The 17,059-nt window shown below is 42.7% G+C and overlaps 1 protein-coding gene across 4 annotated transcripts in view; it reads right to left on the reverse strand.

Annotated features, from left to right (window-relative positions):
* agpat5 (1-acylglycerol-3-phosphate O-acyltransferase 5 (lysophosphatidic acid acyltransferase, epsilon)) overlaps nucleotides 1–17,059 on the reverse strand; it is a 128,399-nt gene that overhangs the window by 55,099 nt on the left and 56,241 nt on the right. For all 4 annotated transcript variants that reach the window (XM_085996451.1, XM_085996453.1, XM_085996454.1 and 1 more), the window contains exon 5: nucleotides 9,456–9,546. In XM_085996451.1, coding sequence (XP_085852577.1) covers nucleotides 9,456–9,546 — 91 coding nt within the window. The remainder of the gene's footprint in view (nucleotides 1–9,455; nucleotides 9,547–17,059) is intronic.

Genomic DNA, 17,059 nt, shown 5'->3' on the forward strand with positions numbered 1-17,059 from the left:
AGGGGAGCACTGTTTTCACCCAGTGTCAAACACTCCCACAGTCAGCTATAGAGTAAAGCTTTGCCTCACTGTGCCCACGTTCCAACCGTAGATGAGGCTCTCTTCTTCCCTAATGGGAATTCATTTCCCACACAATAAATCCATATGGTCTCTCAGATTGCCAGTTAGCAGTTTTAGGTCCATGCCCATTATGAACTGGGTTGAGACCACCTGATTGTGAGGCCTTCACAGCCAGCAAATGGAGGAGGCTTTCATCCCAGGTCGGAGTTGAATTATAACCTAGGGTCCCAGAGTTGAAAATCTAGGGTTGAACCACTCCATTACCAGTAGCCCAGCAACAAATTTTAGAAGACAGCTATTACATGACAACCCGGAGTGCTAAACTGCCTTACCCTCAGCTACCAGTGATTGAGGTGTCATATCTCTCAGACAACTGCAGATAGGGTTTCCAAACAAAGATATCTAATGCAGGGAAGCTCCAAGTAAATACAACAAACACCAACAGGATGATGCAAAAAGATCAAGGCTCAAAAGGCAGACTCATTTAAAATTCAAAAATGCTGTTCTCTTTCATAGTCCACTTCCCCCTCCCAAAGACACACTGCCCTTTTGTCAAACCCAACCCTCTGACAAATCATTACCATACATTTCTCCATTCTCAAAATAAGAAACTTCATGGTAACCATTAAAAGGCTGAAACTTTTTGTTACATGTACTTTAAACTGTTCAACATTTCAGAGCTTCCAAAAACAATTGCCCTCCTTTTCAATACTAAATCATCTTGAAAAATGGGAATATTGCAAAGTAGATCAAAAGAAAACTAATACCTGTTACTCATCAGTTCAGAGTCTGGATTTTTTTTTTTTTAAGCTGATCATTAATATGGTGTTCTGCATACAATTTTCATTAATTAAATTATTATAAAGAGACTACAATAAAAAATTACGTTGCAACAGTTCACTGGTGCTACAATTAGTTGTGTCCCGACAAGCGCTTTACAGCCAATTAAATACTTAAGTGCAGTCACTGCTGTAATATAGGAAACGTGGCACTCAAATTGCACACAGCAAGCTCTCAAGTGATGATGACCAGATAATCTGCTTTAGTGATGTTGATGGAGGGTTAAATGTTGGTCAGGACACCGGGGAGAACTCCCCTGCTCTTCTTCGAAATAGTGCCATGGTATCTTATACATTAAACCGCAGCCCCGTCTGCACTCAATGTCTCATCAGAAAGACGGCACCTCCAACTAAGCCACGGCCGACACATATTCTCTAGATGTCGAGAACCTAAGCAGAGTTACACAGAAGGCACCAACTAGAGGTTTGTAAAGGTCCAAAATAAAATCTGAGCACGCAATCAATTCTATTCACTTTTCTCTGTTGGCTAAATAGATTTTTTTATTTTTCACTTAATAAGAGTTTGCAATCAACATTTGGTCACTAGCAGAAGGGAGTGAACCATGGACCTCCTTAATCCACGTGGCTCAGCAGCACTTTACTCCCCACTGAGACATCAGAGCAACTTAGAAGATACAACTTCACGAGCAATCACAGTTAAGTTCAAAAGATTTCCCGATTTTATTTGTCTTCAGGAATCCAAGATAAGGGAATGTCCTCAGGATTCCTCCAACTGCAACATCGGCAACTTCTGACACCAAAATTCTTCCACTTAGGAGTCCACCATCTCAAAGTCAACTTGAAGTCCTGGCCTATTTCTTTTAATCAGGACATCAGTAAACACTTGGGGAATAGTAGATCAAAAGTTGAATTTGAACAGTTGGCCTCATATGTAATACCATTACTATGGCTGTTCAGACGGACCAGGCATTCCCTGTCTCAAAGCCCAAGAATCAAAGCTCCGAAGGGGCTAACTTCAATTTTACAGCCTGCCAACTCTTTGTTCAATTTGTTCATCCCTGTTTGGCATAAAAATAAAACAAAAAAGGTGACAACCATGGCAAACAAGGGAAATTAGGGATAGCATAAGATCCAAGGAGAGGACATTCAATTTGGCCAGAAAAAGCAGCAAACCTGAGGATTGGGAGCAGTTAAGGATTCAGCAAAGGAGGACAAAGGGATTAATTAAGAGGGGGAAAATAGATTGAGAGAGTAAGCTTGCAGGGAACATAAAAACTGACTGTAAAAGCGTCTATAGATATGTGAAGAGAAAGAGATTGGTGAAGTCAAGTGTAGGTCCCTTGCAGTCAGAATCAGGGGAATTTATAATGGGGAACAAAGAAATGGCAGCCCAATTAAATACATATTTTGGTTCTGTCTTCACAAAGGAGGACACAAATAACCTCCCAGAGATGTCAGGGAACATAGGGGGAGAAATTGGGTGAGTAGCGCCACCTGTTAGCGCCTAAAGAGGCAGTCAGTGGCTGTAGCGCCACTGGCTGCGTCTCCCGCGATATTCAGTAGGGGCGCTAATGGTGGCGTTAGGCATTTGCGCTGTGCCGCCACCGATGACGTCATCGGTGTGCGCAGCGCCCCATTCGTGCCCCGTTCGCGATATTTGGTAGCGAACGGCGCAGTTGCGCCGTTCGCTATCCGTGCCCGGTTCACGGGGCCTTACTGTGCCGGCAGCGGCGCAAGTTAAGGTGGAGGCGCAGGGCGGCCGCTTTTTCGGCGGCCGCCTGCCAGCACCCCCCGCCCCCCACCCCCCACGGCATTGCCGGCTGTTTCCCGAGCGCCCGGCACTTCTCCTTGGTGCCGGGCTCATTTGCCGGCACTCGCGAGTGGGGATCGCGTTGTTGCAGGCACCTCCCCCTTAACAGTGGGAGGAAGGCCTGCAGTACCGCAGCGTGTGGCGCTGCGATAATCAGTTTCAGCGCCCTAAGAGGGACGCGGAGCGCCTCGAGCCTCGCCCCGTGTCCCTCGAGGGGCACTGAAACTGAATTTCTGGCGATCGGTATCACTCCGATCGCTGCGCTAAATCCTGTGCTCAGTCGACTTTTGCGCCACTTTGGCGCCCCAACCCAATTTCTAGGCCATAGTGTCTAATGAGGGAGGAATTGAATATTTGTAGGGAAATGGTGTTAGGGAAATTGACGGGATTGAAGGCCGATAAATCCCCAGGGCCTGATGATCTACATCCTAGGCTACTTAAGGAAGTGGCCCTAGAAATAGTAGATGCATTGCTGGTCATCTTCCAAAATTCTATAGACTCTGGAACAGTTGCCATAGATTGGAGGATAGCTAATGTAACCCCACTATTTAAAAAGGGTGGTAGAGAAAAAACAGGGAATTATAGACCGGTAAGCCTGACATCGGTAGTGGGGAAAATGCTAGAGTCCATTATAAAAGATGTAACAGCAGAGCACTTGGAAAACAGTGACAGGATCGGACAAAGTCAACATGGATTTACAAAAGGTAAATCATGCTTGACTAATCTACTGGAATTTTTTGAGGATGTAACTGGTAGAATAGATAAGGGAGAACCAGTGGATGTGGTGTATTTGGACTTTCAGAAGGCTTTCGATAAGGTCCCGCATAAGAGATTAGTGTGTAAAGTTAAAGCACATGGGATTGGGGGTAAGGTACTGTCTTGGATAGAGAACTGGTTGGCAGACAGGAAGCAAAGAGTTGGAATAAACGGATCTTTTTCTGAGTGGCAGGCAGTAACCAGTGGGGTACCTCAGGGATCGGTGCTAGGACCCCAGCTATTCACAAGATATATAAATGATGATCTAGACAAGGGAACTAGATGTAATATCTCCAAGTTTGCAGACGACACAAAGCTGTGTGGGCATGGGTGCTGTGAGGAGGATGCAGAGAAACTCCAGTATGATTCGGACAGGTTGGGTGATTATACTGCATTTGCCATGCATCTGCCCAATGTGGATAAATGCGAGGTGGCAAAAACAGGAAGACACATTATCTGAACGGCAATAGATTGGGAAAACTGTCCTTGTGCACCAGTTGCTGAAGGTAAGCATGCAGGTGCAGCAGGCAGTTAAGAAGGCAAATGGTATGTTGGCCTTCATAGCGAGAGGATTCGAGTACAGGAGCAAGGATGTCTTGCTGCAATTGTACAGGGCCTTGGTGAGACCACACCTTGAGTACTGTGTGCAGTTTTGGTCACCTTATCTGAGGAAGGATGTTCTTGCCATGGAGAGAGTGCAGCAAAGATTCACCAGACTGACAGTTTAGAAGAATGAGAGGGGATTTCATTGAAACTTATAAAATTCTAACAGGACTAGACACAGGAAGGATGTTCCCGATGGCGGGGGAGTCCAGAACCAGGGGTCACAGTCGAAGGATAAGGGGTAAGCCAATTAGGACAGAGATGAGGAGGAATTTCTTCACCCAGAGAGTGGTGAACCTATGGAATTCTCTGCCACACAGGGCAGTTGAGGCCAATTCATTAAATATATTCAAGAAGGAGTTGGATATATTTCTTGAGGCTAAAGGGATCAAGGGATATGGGGGGAAAGCGGGGACAGGGTACTGAATTTGGATGATCAGCCATGATCTCATTTAAAATGGCGGAGCGGGCTTGAGGGGCCGAATGGCCTACTCCTGCTCCTATCTTCTATGTTTCTATGTTTACGGTGGTCTTCATGGCTGCCAAACAATTCATCACCAGCTGATCTGATGGCAATGCGGCCACAGAAACAGAGACAAGTTTTTCTGATCACAGACATTAAGAGGTGCAGGCGTGTGGCCAGCTGCAAGAAGGCAACACTTACTGAAAGTGGAGGGTCCCAAGCTCACCACAGCAGTCCCTTTGTGCTTAAAAAAAACTGATGAATGCACCCAATCGATTAGCCAGTCGATGCCAAGCCTGAATTGACAGGTGCTCTGAACACTGTCTTTGGCCTCAGCTAAACTCCATACCCTTGCCACAGATTCCATCCTCCTCCCCAATCACACCGCACATTATAGTTGGAATCAAATTGTTCGCAACCTCGGCATCATATTTGACCTTGAGCGGAGCTTCTGACCGCATATACTCTCCAGCAAAAAAAACCCCTACCGATACCTCCGCAGTATCACCAGTCTCTGCCCCTGCCTCAGCCCATCTGGTGCTGAAACCCTCATCCATACCGATCAACTCCAGACTCAACTATCCCAATGTTCTATTGGCTGGCCGCCCATCCTCCATAAACATCAGTTCATCCAAAACTCTGCTGCCCGTATCCTACCCTGCACCACATCCCGCTTACCCATCACCCTGATCTACATTAGCTCCCAGCTCCCCAACACCCAAAATTTTAAAATCTCAACCTTCTGTTTAAATCCCGTTTCCAAGAGGCAAAGTAAGAAAGTGCGTTCAACGAGAGTATCTAAAGTGTGTTCGTTTGGCAAACCCAGCTAGCTTGGGGGGAATTCAGAGCAGCCCTACTATCGCTGCCATTCTGTCAGAATGAATTTCAAACTAATCAGGAATTAATTTCTTTTTGAAATACCCTGTGTTAGAATCATAGAATGGTTACAGCACAGTAAGGGCCATTCGGCCCGTCGAGCCCATTCTGGCTCTCTGCAAGAGCAATTTTTTCCCCCTTCAGGTACTTAGCCAATTCCCGTTTGAAAGCCACTATTGAACCTGCCTCCACCACCCTTTCAGGCAGTGCATTCCAGGTCATACCACTCGCTACGTAAAAAAGCTGTTCCTCATGTCGCCTTTGGATCTTTCGCCAATCACCTTAAATCTGCGTCCTCTGGTTCTCAACCCTTTTTCTCTGTCTACTCTGTCGAGACCCCTCATGATTATGAACACCTCCATCAAATCTCCCCTCAATCTTCTCTGCTCGAAGGAGAACAACCCCAGCTTCTCCAGTCTATCCACGTAACTGTAATTCCTCATGCCTGGAAACATTCTTGTAAATCTTTTCTGCACCCTCTCAAGCCTTCACATCCTTCTTAAAGTGTGGTGCCCAGAATTGGATACAAGACTCCAGTTGTGGCCGAACCAGTGTTTTATAAAAGGTTCATCATAACTTCCTTGCTTTTGTACTCTCTGCCTCTATTTATGAAGCCCAGGATCCCGTATGCTTTCTTAAACTGCTTTCTCAACCTGCCCTGCCACCTTCAATGATTTGTGCACATATACCCCCAGGTCTCTCTGTTCATGCACCCCCTTTAGAATTGTACCCTAGTCTATATTGCCTCTCCTTATTCTTCCTATCAAATTGTGTCACTTCACACTTCTGTGTTAAGTTTCATCTGCCATGTATCCGCCCATGCCACCAGCCTGTCTATGTCCTTTTAAAGTCTATCACTAACCTTCTCACTGTTCACTATATTTCCAAGTTTTGTGTCATCTGCAGATTTTGAAATTGTGCCCTGTCCAAGTCATTAATATATATCAAGAAAAGCAGTGGTCCTAGTACCGACCCCTGGGGAACACCGCTGTATACCTTCCTCCAGTCTGAAAAACAACCATTCACCACTACTCTCTGTTTCCTGTCACTTAGCCAATTTCGTATCCGTGCTGCCACTGTCCCTTTTATTCCATGGGCTTCAACTTTGCTGGCAAGCCTAATATGTGACACTTTATCAAATGCCTTTTGGAAGTCCATGTACATCACATCAACCGCATTGCCCTCATCAACCCTCTCTGTTACCTCATCAAAATATTCAATCAAGTTAGTTAAACACGATTTGCCTTTAACAAATCTGTGCTGGCTTCCCTTAATTAATCCACACTTGTCCAAGTGGCTGTTAATTTTGTCCCGGATTGTCGTTTCTAAAAGCTTTCCCACCACTGAGGTTAAACTGACGGGCCTGTAGTTGCTGGGTTTATCCTTACACCCTTTTTTGAACAATGGTGTAACATTTGCAATTCTCCAGTCCTCTGGCACCCCCCCCCCCCGTATCCAAGGAGGATTGGAAGATTATGGCCAGTACCATATGGCTAGTTGACACAGAAAGAAGACTGATGGTTGGAATTCCTTAATGTGTGATAGCCTGACACACAAAATCAGTGCATGGGGAACAAGATATTTTTGATGCTTGGCATTGGGTAAAAACCCGTCCATTTCATGATCACTAAACAATGCAAAATTTTGTAATACCCAATATTAACTTGAGTCTTCAGTAAAATATAAACTGGACATAAAATTAAGCCATTAGATCCATGACATAAGACCAATTCTAGCATTCTAGCTTATGAACGTCACAATACATCTGACAAATAATGTATTTAAATTCCACAGTGAACAAAACAAAAATGTTGCCTCCATTCACTCAACATGGGAAGTACAGTGCCAAGATAAAACTGAAGAGGATGTTATGAAACTAAATGATGTAAAGCACAATAGAATAATCACAGTACAATTTCACATATTAAACAGGAACTAGATAGTCTGTAATTGTCAAACAAGTACTTTGATTAGGATTTACTTTTTGTTGTTAATTTTTGGTCTCAACATACAAAAATGCAAATCTCCAGTGTAAAAATGAGTACCACTTATCAATGCACATAAAAAACAAAACAGTATTTGCTGGCCCTGAAATTAGTGTCTTCGATGGCGTACGCTTATGCCGATGAGCGTACGCCGTCGTAATGCTTCTGAAAGGCCGCGCAACTTCCGGGTTTCCACATGTGCGAAAATCTGGAACTTGCGATGTCAAGGTACGCCTTGATGGATCATAGGAACCGAAAGTAAAATCAGTTTAGCTGGCGCAAAGTTGGGCTATTTGCCCAACAACTGCCCACGAAACTCGTACGGCTGGCAAAATCAGACATAGGGCCTGCTTTCATCAGCGTCAGGGTTATTATAAATCTTAAATTAAACATTTAAAAATAAAAAATGATGCACACATAAAATTTGTTTATGCAAGTATTGGCCCGGATTAAAATGTTTAAAATTATTTTTCAAAGAATTACATTTTTATTGTATTTGGTGTAATGAAGGGAGTTATGAATAAAATTGTAATTCAGAACATTTATATTTAATAGAATTATCTGAATTGTTTAATTATTTGGGGATTCCATTGCATGTCATTAGGGGATTCCACTCTTAAATGATTGCAATGGTATCCTCCTTTCTCACTGGAGTACCGGGCCTGTGTGATCCCAGGGACGCTTCCGAACCACCTGCGTCCTTGGGATCCGTGGATCTTTCCGCTGCCGTATGCATGGGGGCCCAAGAAAGGAACTCTCCGCAGCTTGGACAACAGCAGGCAGGTGTGGAAACATTTTGCGGGTCGGAGGTGTACTCCAGAGGTACGCCTCCGACTGCAATTCTGCACTGGAAAACGAGATCTGAGGCTCGAGTCCTTTCTTTTGGAATGATCATTTTTATTGTGCATCTTGTGGTTTACTGTTTTATCTCGATTCTTGCAGATATGTTTAGAGAATCTGAGACAAGCGATGCAGTTGTTGCCGTCATCATCTGATGATAGAAATCTTAAGCCCAACTGATGTTGAGAATGAATGAGTTATTATATTGTTAGCAATGCTTGTAACCCTTTACAGGACTGAGGCAGTTTTGCTAGCCATTCAGAAATGGATTAGAAATCAGAACAAAATAAATCTTCTAGTTTAGTTTTGATGCCAAAGAAGGGAAAACAAAGAAAAGTTCTCACTGTCGGATTGTTACAGCAAACCTCGAACGTTAAGCTGCAGAAACTACTGCAGTCTACAACGCTGCCCAACATTATCCACCTCAATACCAAAATATAGTGCAAATTAATTTTTCACCTCAAGAGAGTATGAAAGAACCCAGCAAAAAAAAATACACTTCTATTGCTTTAAAAATTTATTTTGCTGGGGACATCATCAGGTACCCTTAAAACAGAAGCCAGGTGCAGCACAAAAGGCTCTTCTATCCTTCTTGGACACACACCAATGTGGCAGTTCAGTCTTCTAAATTAGCAGCTCCTGTAGCTCCTCCAAGTTAGACAGCCAATTTAATGCTTATAACAGAGTTACGATTGTCCAATAGCAAAATACTGCGGATGCTGGAAATCCGAAATAACAACAGAAAATGCTGGAAAAACTCAGCAGGCCAGGCAACATCCGTGGAGAGAAAATAGAGTCAACGTTTCGAGTCAAACCCTTCGTCAAGACTGGAAAGGCACAGGAAATGAAATAGATTGAGAGGCCAGGCTGGGAGAGAACAAAAGAGAAGTGAAGAGACATTAAGAGGTATTCAAAACAAGACGAGATGGTGATAGATGGAGACAAAAGACAGCTCTAGATTAGGTGTGAAATGCGCTGGCAGAATGAGAGGCAGCTGCCATGTGGGAGAGAGAAAAGGGGGGGGGGGGGGGGGGGGGAGTAGGGCCAAAACAAAGGTGTGGATAAAAAATAAGTAAAAATGTAATGGGGGCCGAGGTGATGATCTCTTGCGATTGTCCAACCTGATTTCTCTTGTAGTCCTCACAACCGATGGAAAGTGTAATTCATTACTCTGGGCTATATTTGAACTCAAGTCCAGGAGATAAAAGGGAAGCTCACTATGCTGTTGAGTGTTTTTTTTTTTTAAATCAATGCAATCTCACCTTCTTTACGAGCAAATGCCTGACTTGCTGCAATCACTTGTGGATAATCTGGGTTGTAACGGGTTCCTTCTGGGAAAATCACAAGATATGCCTGGAGAGAAAAAAGAAAAGATGTTGAAATTTGCTCATTTTGAGATTGACTATTTTTAGGCTGGTCTTACAGCTATCTTAAAAACATACCGCTAGTAGCTATTGGTTGAACAGTTAGCTTTTCAAGCCTCACAACTGAAGCATTAATTCCAACTGTAATGGAAAGTCTTAAGTAATCGGTCTGGGCCAGGCCCATAGAAGTGATGTGACTTGCGATTAAGCACTGCCGAAGGGGGTTAGCCTCACCAGTCTAAAACATTGGTTTTCAAACTTGGGTCCCTGGACCTTAATGAGTCTGGAAAAGGTACCAAAGGGTCAGATTTTTTATTTTGCACTTGACCTACCAGCATGTTACTAATGTTACTGTATACTAATAAAAATAATTTTTTTTGGCAATAATGGCACTATTTTCCCTTGGGGAGTTGTCGCTATGTTTTCGGAAGTTGGGACAAGAGCTCACAAGGGTGTGCAAAACTTTGTAGTAGGTCTGCAGAAGCATGCCAAAGTTTGCAGGGGATCCCCCACAGATTGCAGTTTGTAAACTACAGGCACATCTGTCCCTAATCAAAGAATTGTTGACGTCTATTTCAGTGGTGCCAGCTAAAAGAAAGACTTGCATTTTCATAGCATCAAGTGCGTGTGACATACATGTTAAGTAGACAAATGATGGTTAGGAGGACACAGGAAGCCTATTTTGTGGCTGAGGGCGGGGGAAGGCAGCGAGAAGTATAATCTCAATTATTTTGCCCATTCTGCCCAAGTTCAGCAAATTAGATGGTCAGTAATTTGAAACAATAACCCCTGTACGATGAAGTGTTTCTACCAAATACAATGATATCCATCAAATGTAATGAATGAATGTTGGTTTCAAATGACACAATCAACTTATGAATAAAGACAGAAAATGCTGGAAATACTCAGCAGGTCAGGCAGCATCTAACAGAGTTTCTCTCTCTCCACAGATGCTGCCTGACCTGCTGAGTATTTCCAGCATTTTCAGTTTTTATTTCAGATTTCCAGCATCCGCGGTATTTTGCTTTTGTATGAATAAAGACACCTTGTGTGAGATAGAACGTAAATTAACTTTTTAAACATTTAAAGCTTAATCCTTGGTAAATTCTTCTTCAGGTTCACAGCATTAGTTATAATTGTTACGGCAGTCAAGGATATGTTGCACAGCTCCAATTCTCTAAGAGAAGGCAAACTGATCTACCAAACTTCAAGCACTACGACTGAGCAGCCCAACTTCAGGACAAGCCTCAGCCACTAAGAGTGTCTGGCTTAGTATGAAGTCTAATGCTGTCTACCATCCCCACAACATACACTACCCTTCACAAGCTCCAGAAAAAAGTAGCAGGGGTCTGGAAACACCCGCCTGTATCACTAATCTGGGCCACCAGTGAAGGGGGGGGGGGGGTGGTGAGTAGAAGAGGGAGGACAGCGTGAGTGAGACTGAAAAAGATGAGGCCTGTGCCATAGTGAAGATCCCAATGACCTCCCATTGAGGATAGCAATGCCAGCAGCTTCAAGGCTTCACACACAAAGGGCATCTCTGAGATGGACAAGCTGCTTAGTCACCAATATATCATGTCCTTCCAGCAGTTAGTGGAAAAATGTCATACACTCAACATGCCTATATTTTGTTACCTGCCAGTCTAACACTTCCTCCAAAATCCCAATGTGCCACATAAAACACAATGTTAGAACTGAGTATTTGCAAAGGTACTGGCACATCTTATGCCTCCAGTAAATAGTGTTCATCTGGACATCAGACAAGATGGAAAACTTAAACAATCCTTGGGAGCACTAACTAAGTTGTCCACTCTCAGGAGAGGACTAGAACCTAGTAACAAGTTCTGATGAAAGATACGTATCCAAAACTTTAACCTGTATTTTCACGTTACAGATGCTGGAATACATAGGATTATAAACAAGATGCTGACTGTCCTAAGGTAATGCACAAGTTGCACATAGAGCTGAGAAAACACCAAGAGGTATGGGACGCCTTTCTCTGGGCCTGCCTCCCACTTACACCAAGCCTCCACAGCTGAAGCAACCCACTGGCTGATGAGAGACACTCCCCAGTGCCCACCCGCCGCTGCTACAACCCAATATGCAATAAAACCATACCCTCGCCCTTCGGCAAGCCAACAACCTCCCAGACTGCCAACAAGCCCCTGTACGGATAGTCCGGATTCTAGATGCACAGTCTGGACACGTAAGCATCACGTCACCTGTATTATAGCACGTGTTCTATCAAAGCATAGCCTGAGAGTGTGTCCAAGTTTCTTGCATGAAACAATAAAGAAAATGTTGGGGGGAAAACAATTTTGACGCAGCTGTGAAACCTCAGAAGCAGGCTTTAAACATTACTTGAGGAAGACAAGCTTCGGAGAACATGGTATACCAATTGAAATACTACAGCAATTCCATCGTGCGAGAGAGCCATGGGAAAAAGTCATCTGGCAGCAACTATGATGCTGCAAATAGACTATCAAGAGACTTTCTGTTTTATCCATTTTATAAATAACACTTTTGCTAGACTTATTTCATATAATGAGCCTTCCCTTTTATTAATGACAATCAGCATTCCAGTAGATGCAGCTCTTTCAGCAACAGTGTGGCAATTAGAGTTCAATAGAATAATGACCCCGCTGTGCATTAGTGCACAACGTTTAAACAATGTACATAATACGTATTTCCAGTTGAACCCTCCAGATTAACTTTCAGTAAACTTAGTGATTAGGTCTCAATTTTGTATTCTTCAAATGAGGAGCAACTATTTGGAGCATCCTTATTGACAATGGTCACAACACCTTTTGAGGAAAAAGTGAAAACAAAACACACACACATGGGAGCGATTATCAAGCTGTACCCCTTATGGTTTAGGACTTTATTTGAACCCTTACTAAGATTACAGCCTGGTAATTACTCTCGGATGTACATAGTATTAAAAATCATGGCCCAAAAACTGCAGTCAAAATAATGGCGAGGCTAATAGCCCTCGCAGCTATTCATGTGCAAATGCCACGGCAGCTCCAGGCGAAGACAGGTGCGCGATTCAATGCAGAAATCGAGAAGTTTCTGCTGGGTATGAGCCGTTAGCTTCGCAAAAACGGCATCTTGCTGACTGGCTCCCCATTCAGATGTACCGAGTGGCGTGAAGTTCCTGTATTTGCACGATAGATACGAACTAAACTCACCACAGAAAGTTAAGTCAAATAATTTCAAGTCAAAGTACCCTTTTAACGACGTGATAAGTGTTCATTACTGCCGGTCAACATCCCTGGCACTGAAATTTAACTATTGCAAGTCTCATTCCTTCAGGTTTTAATTGTTGATGCAGAATTTTTTTTAAATTAAAATTAACACTTTTTCTTTGTCCCTTTTTCTCTCTCTCTTAATCCAATCTTTCTTTCCTTTCTTTCTCTTTCTGTACCTGATTTGACATTGAATTCACCATTCTAACTTACACTTCCTTTTTCAGACCATGTGCTGTGCATTTCACAATCCTTCAATCTGATTGGTTAAGGAGATACACAGTTGCTTGCCCTGTTCACTCAGATCCCCTGTAGAGGGCCGTTTCCATCTCGCACTTCCAGCAAAATATATTGAGAGATTAAAAGGGCAAGGGCAAATCTAACTAACGACAGGCGCTGTTCGTTGTCCGGTTACAGGAGTTTTTGGGACATAACCTTTGAAAATAATGGTTAACAACAAAATTCAGTATGGGAAACTGTGTGTTATCCGGAGGCTAACTGTCCGGAATGCTCGAGCCACCGGCAAAAATCAGGTGCCATTTTCGTTAGGTTTTTTTTTTCTCGTTGCTTTTTTCCTCAACAGTCAAGCTCTGCAAGGTCTGCTGAAGCTGTTGCTAAGCTACAGAGACGCTTGGACTGTTTAGAAGCGCAACAGGGTTTGTTGACAGATACGGAGCTCAGAAGCTTCTGTATCTTTCAACATTAGCGCTGGAGTGTCCGGCAGTTTTGAGGGAACGGCGACAGCTCGGTCCCGTCGGTGCCGGATAGCACAAAGTTTCCTGTACCTGGCTGCTACCCTCTTGCCGAAACTAAGTTACAAATGAAATTTACCACGGACAAGTGCGAAGTGATACATTTTGGTAGGAAGAACGAGGAGAGGCAATATAAACTAAAGGGTACAATCCTAAAGTGGGTGCATGAACAAAGAGACCTGGGGGTATATGTGAGCAAATCATTGAAGGTGGCAGGGCAGGTTGAGAAAGCAGTTAAAAAAGCATATGGGATACGGTGCTTCATAAATAGAGGCATAGAGTACAAAAGCAAGGAAGTTATGATGAACCTTTATAAAACTCTGGTTCGGCCTCTACTGGAGTCTTGTGTCCAATTCTGGGCACCGCACTTTCGGAAGGATGTGAAAGCTTTAGAGAGGGTGCAGAAAAGATTTACGAGAATGATTCCAGGGATGAGGGACTTCAGTTATGTGGATAGACTGGAGAGGCTGGAGTTGTTCTCCTTAGAGCAGAGAAAGTTGAGAGGCGATTCGATAGAGGTATTCAAAATCAGAAGGGGTCTGGACAGAGTATAGAATCATAGAAAGTTACAGCACGGAAGGAGGCCATTTCGGCACATCGTGTCCGAGAAACTGTTACTATTGGCGGAAGGGTCGAGAACCAGAGGACACAGATTCAAGGTAATTGACAGAAGAACCAAAGGCGACACGAAAAACTTTTTTACGCAGCGAGTGGTGATGATCTGGAATGCACTGCCTGAAAGGCTGGTGGAGGCAGACTCAACAGTGGCTTTCAAAAGGGAATTGTATAAGTACCTGAAGGAAAAAAATTGCAGGGCTACGGAGAAAGGGCGGGGAAGTAGGACTAGCCGAGGTGCTCTTGCCGAGTTGCAGACAGCCGGCACAGGCTCGACGGGCCGAATGGCCTCCTTCTGTGCTGTTAGCATTCTATGATTCTAAAATAAGGTTTTGAAAAGGTACAGTAATGTATTTTTCACTTAAAATATCATGATTAAAATATCTACCAAAACCTGAGAGCTACGAGGTTTAAAACTGATTTACATAATGGATAGAGATCCTACTTCTTTAGTAATGCTAGAGAAGTTGCATTAGCAAATTCACAAGGGTGCAAGAAAACTTCAGTACTGCAAAGCTCCCTTTTAAAAATTAGATGTTATTTCTAGGCTAAGTCTGAATGGTCATTGTTAGACCAGGTCATAAATTCCCACTTATGGCTTTGTAAACACAGATAAACATTATATCGAAAGCTTCTGCATCCATCCCAACGGGGAAGGGGAGAGGGAAAAAAAAGGTATAAATACATTTTTATTTAGGATGTGCAAAAACCTCAGCTACTGTACAGACTAGTAAAGCAGGCACTGGAACTCCAAATACTATAGATAAGCAAGACAACCAAAGCGTTAAACAAAGTTCTCTATTTAAAAGCTCCATGAAAATTTTTTAATGTGGATAAGTTGCCATTTAAAAACATTTAATGCACGCAACACTATTTTTAAAAATTTCAGTATCAACTTGGAATTTCTAGCACATAACTCCAAGCAAAATACATTGGGCTGGAATCTGCTGAAAAAAATAACGGTGTGTGAACGATGCACACTTATTAATGCCAGCAACCTGTGGCAAGGAAGAGATACCCTGTGAATTGTGAATCGCCACAAGTTGCTGGACGATTTGTGCCACTCCTCCTGCGCAAAAATGGCATCTCGCACTCACCTCCCTGTAAGTTTCATGAATTTGTAAGATGTCCTATTCTTATATATGTAAGATTAGGATTTGGCTTAATCTCATATGATTATGGTTTTTGCTTTCTTTTCACTTATAAATAGCTTGTAGACTTGTACTATAGCTAGAAATAATGAAATGGTTAAGTTGTTCATTCCCAGAATTCTTCAGGGTATGGATGATATTTAGCAAGAAAAAGCTTCGTCAGCAGGAAAGGTTTTTTGTTAGCAAGGAATGATAATAAGGGATCAATGGTCTCCCAGATAAGAGGTAGCCCATACCAAAAGCAAACAAGGTAATGATCAACAGATCAGTTAGGAAACTGAAAATTGGCGCGGACACAATGGGCCGAAATGGCCTCCTTCCGTGCTGTAACTTTATGATTCTATGAAAAACAACTCCTTTTAAAGGGATGCTTGTACATGACTAGAGCCCTATAAAGATCTCGATTTTCCGTTTCATTCTTGACTCTCTACAAATTGTAAGAATCAACAAAGGTTACGCTCTTGATCCAGGGCGAAAGTGGGTAATATTGTTTATTTCTCTATATGACTATTGCTTAAGACGTTGAGTGTGTCAAAACACGGACAAACTCAATAAAGATTTGCAACCAAAAATTGTTGTCAAGTCTATGAACCTTCCAATTTGCACATTAATTGCCCATTAAACTCGCTGCAGATAGTCAAGGCTCGTAATTAACAGTGTAAGTCCCCTTTTAATGACACGATAATTGTTAATGACTGCAAATCAACCTCTCTGACCCAGAAAGTGAACAATTAAAAGTGTGGCACCTCATTACTTCAGGTAGTGAATTGTTGTTGGAGATTTTAAAATCAAATTTTACTCTAATTCACACTCCTTTCTCCATTTATATCTGAATGCTTCAATCTCATTGGTTAAGGAGATACCCTGTTGGTCCCGTCGTTCACCAGTGTCCCAGATGCCTTGTTATCAGCTCACACTTACAGCAACTTATAGCGGGAAAAAAAATTTGAGCTGAAAGGGGCAGGAAAAAGTATAACTAACCAGACACGCCGCGAGATGTCCTGCGCCAGCAAATTTTGGGTCATTGAAAATTTAGCAAATATCTAACTTCCAACAAGAAACTATCATATTTCTGTTTAACAGTGTTTTCATGCTATTTTAGAAGACCTCAGTAATTCCTCATCATAATGGCTCCACGAATGCTGTAACATCCCATCGAGAAATAAAAACTATCTTAACTTTATACTGATTGGTTGGCAAGATGCCATGGTTAAGACATTGCAAAATGACCCACACCTTACATTAAACTGAATCCATTAACCTGGAGATAATCATTAAGCAGTCTAATGATTTCCAATACGAATAATACTGGACAAATCTCTTTCTTTTGATTACTTTAGCACTTCATAGACATCTGTGGAACAATAATTCCATTTGGTCTATAAGAGCATTACTACTTACAGGTCTTCTGATTTTGGGGCGGAACTTCAAGCCTGCACCCATCAGATAGTATTAAGTTCCTGTTGTTGGTGCTGCAAAGTTAGCAGTTGCATGCAGTATTGCGTATACAGATAGTACGTTTTCTTTCACCAAGTAAAATTCTTAGTAACTGGGCAAGAAAATGTTACACATTACAACCATGCAGAAAATACAATTTATAATAATATTTTTGAAAGTTCCAAACTAAAATAGGGTCAGAGAACAGGTCATCGTCCAACTGTGTACCCGCATGGGAATCGCTAGAATGCTACTCAGACCAGCAACAGCCAATAGAGCATCACTTACAAAAACAGAAA

The sequence above is a fragment of the Somniosus microcephalus genome, chromosome 9 (assembly GCF_052327205.1).
Source record: "Somniosus microcephalus isolate GS21.2 chromosome 9, FLI_Smic_1.0, whole genome shotgun sequence".
In the NCBI taxonomy this organism is placed as follows: domain Eukaryota; kingdom Metazoa; phylum Chordata; class Chondrichthyes; order Squaliformes; family Somniosidae; genus Somniosus; species Somniosus microcephalus.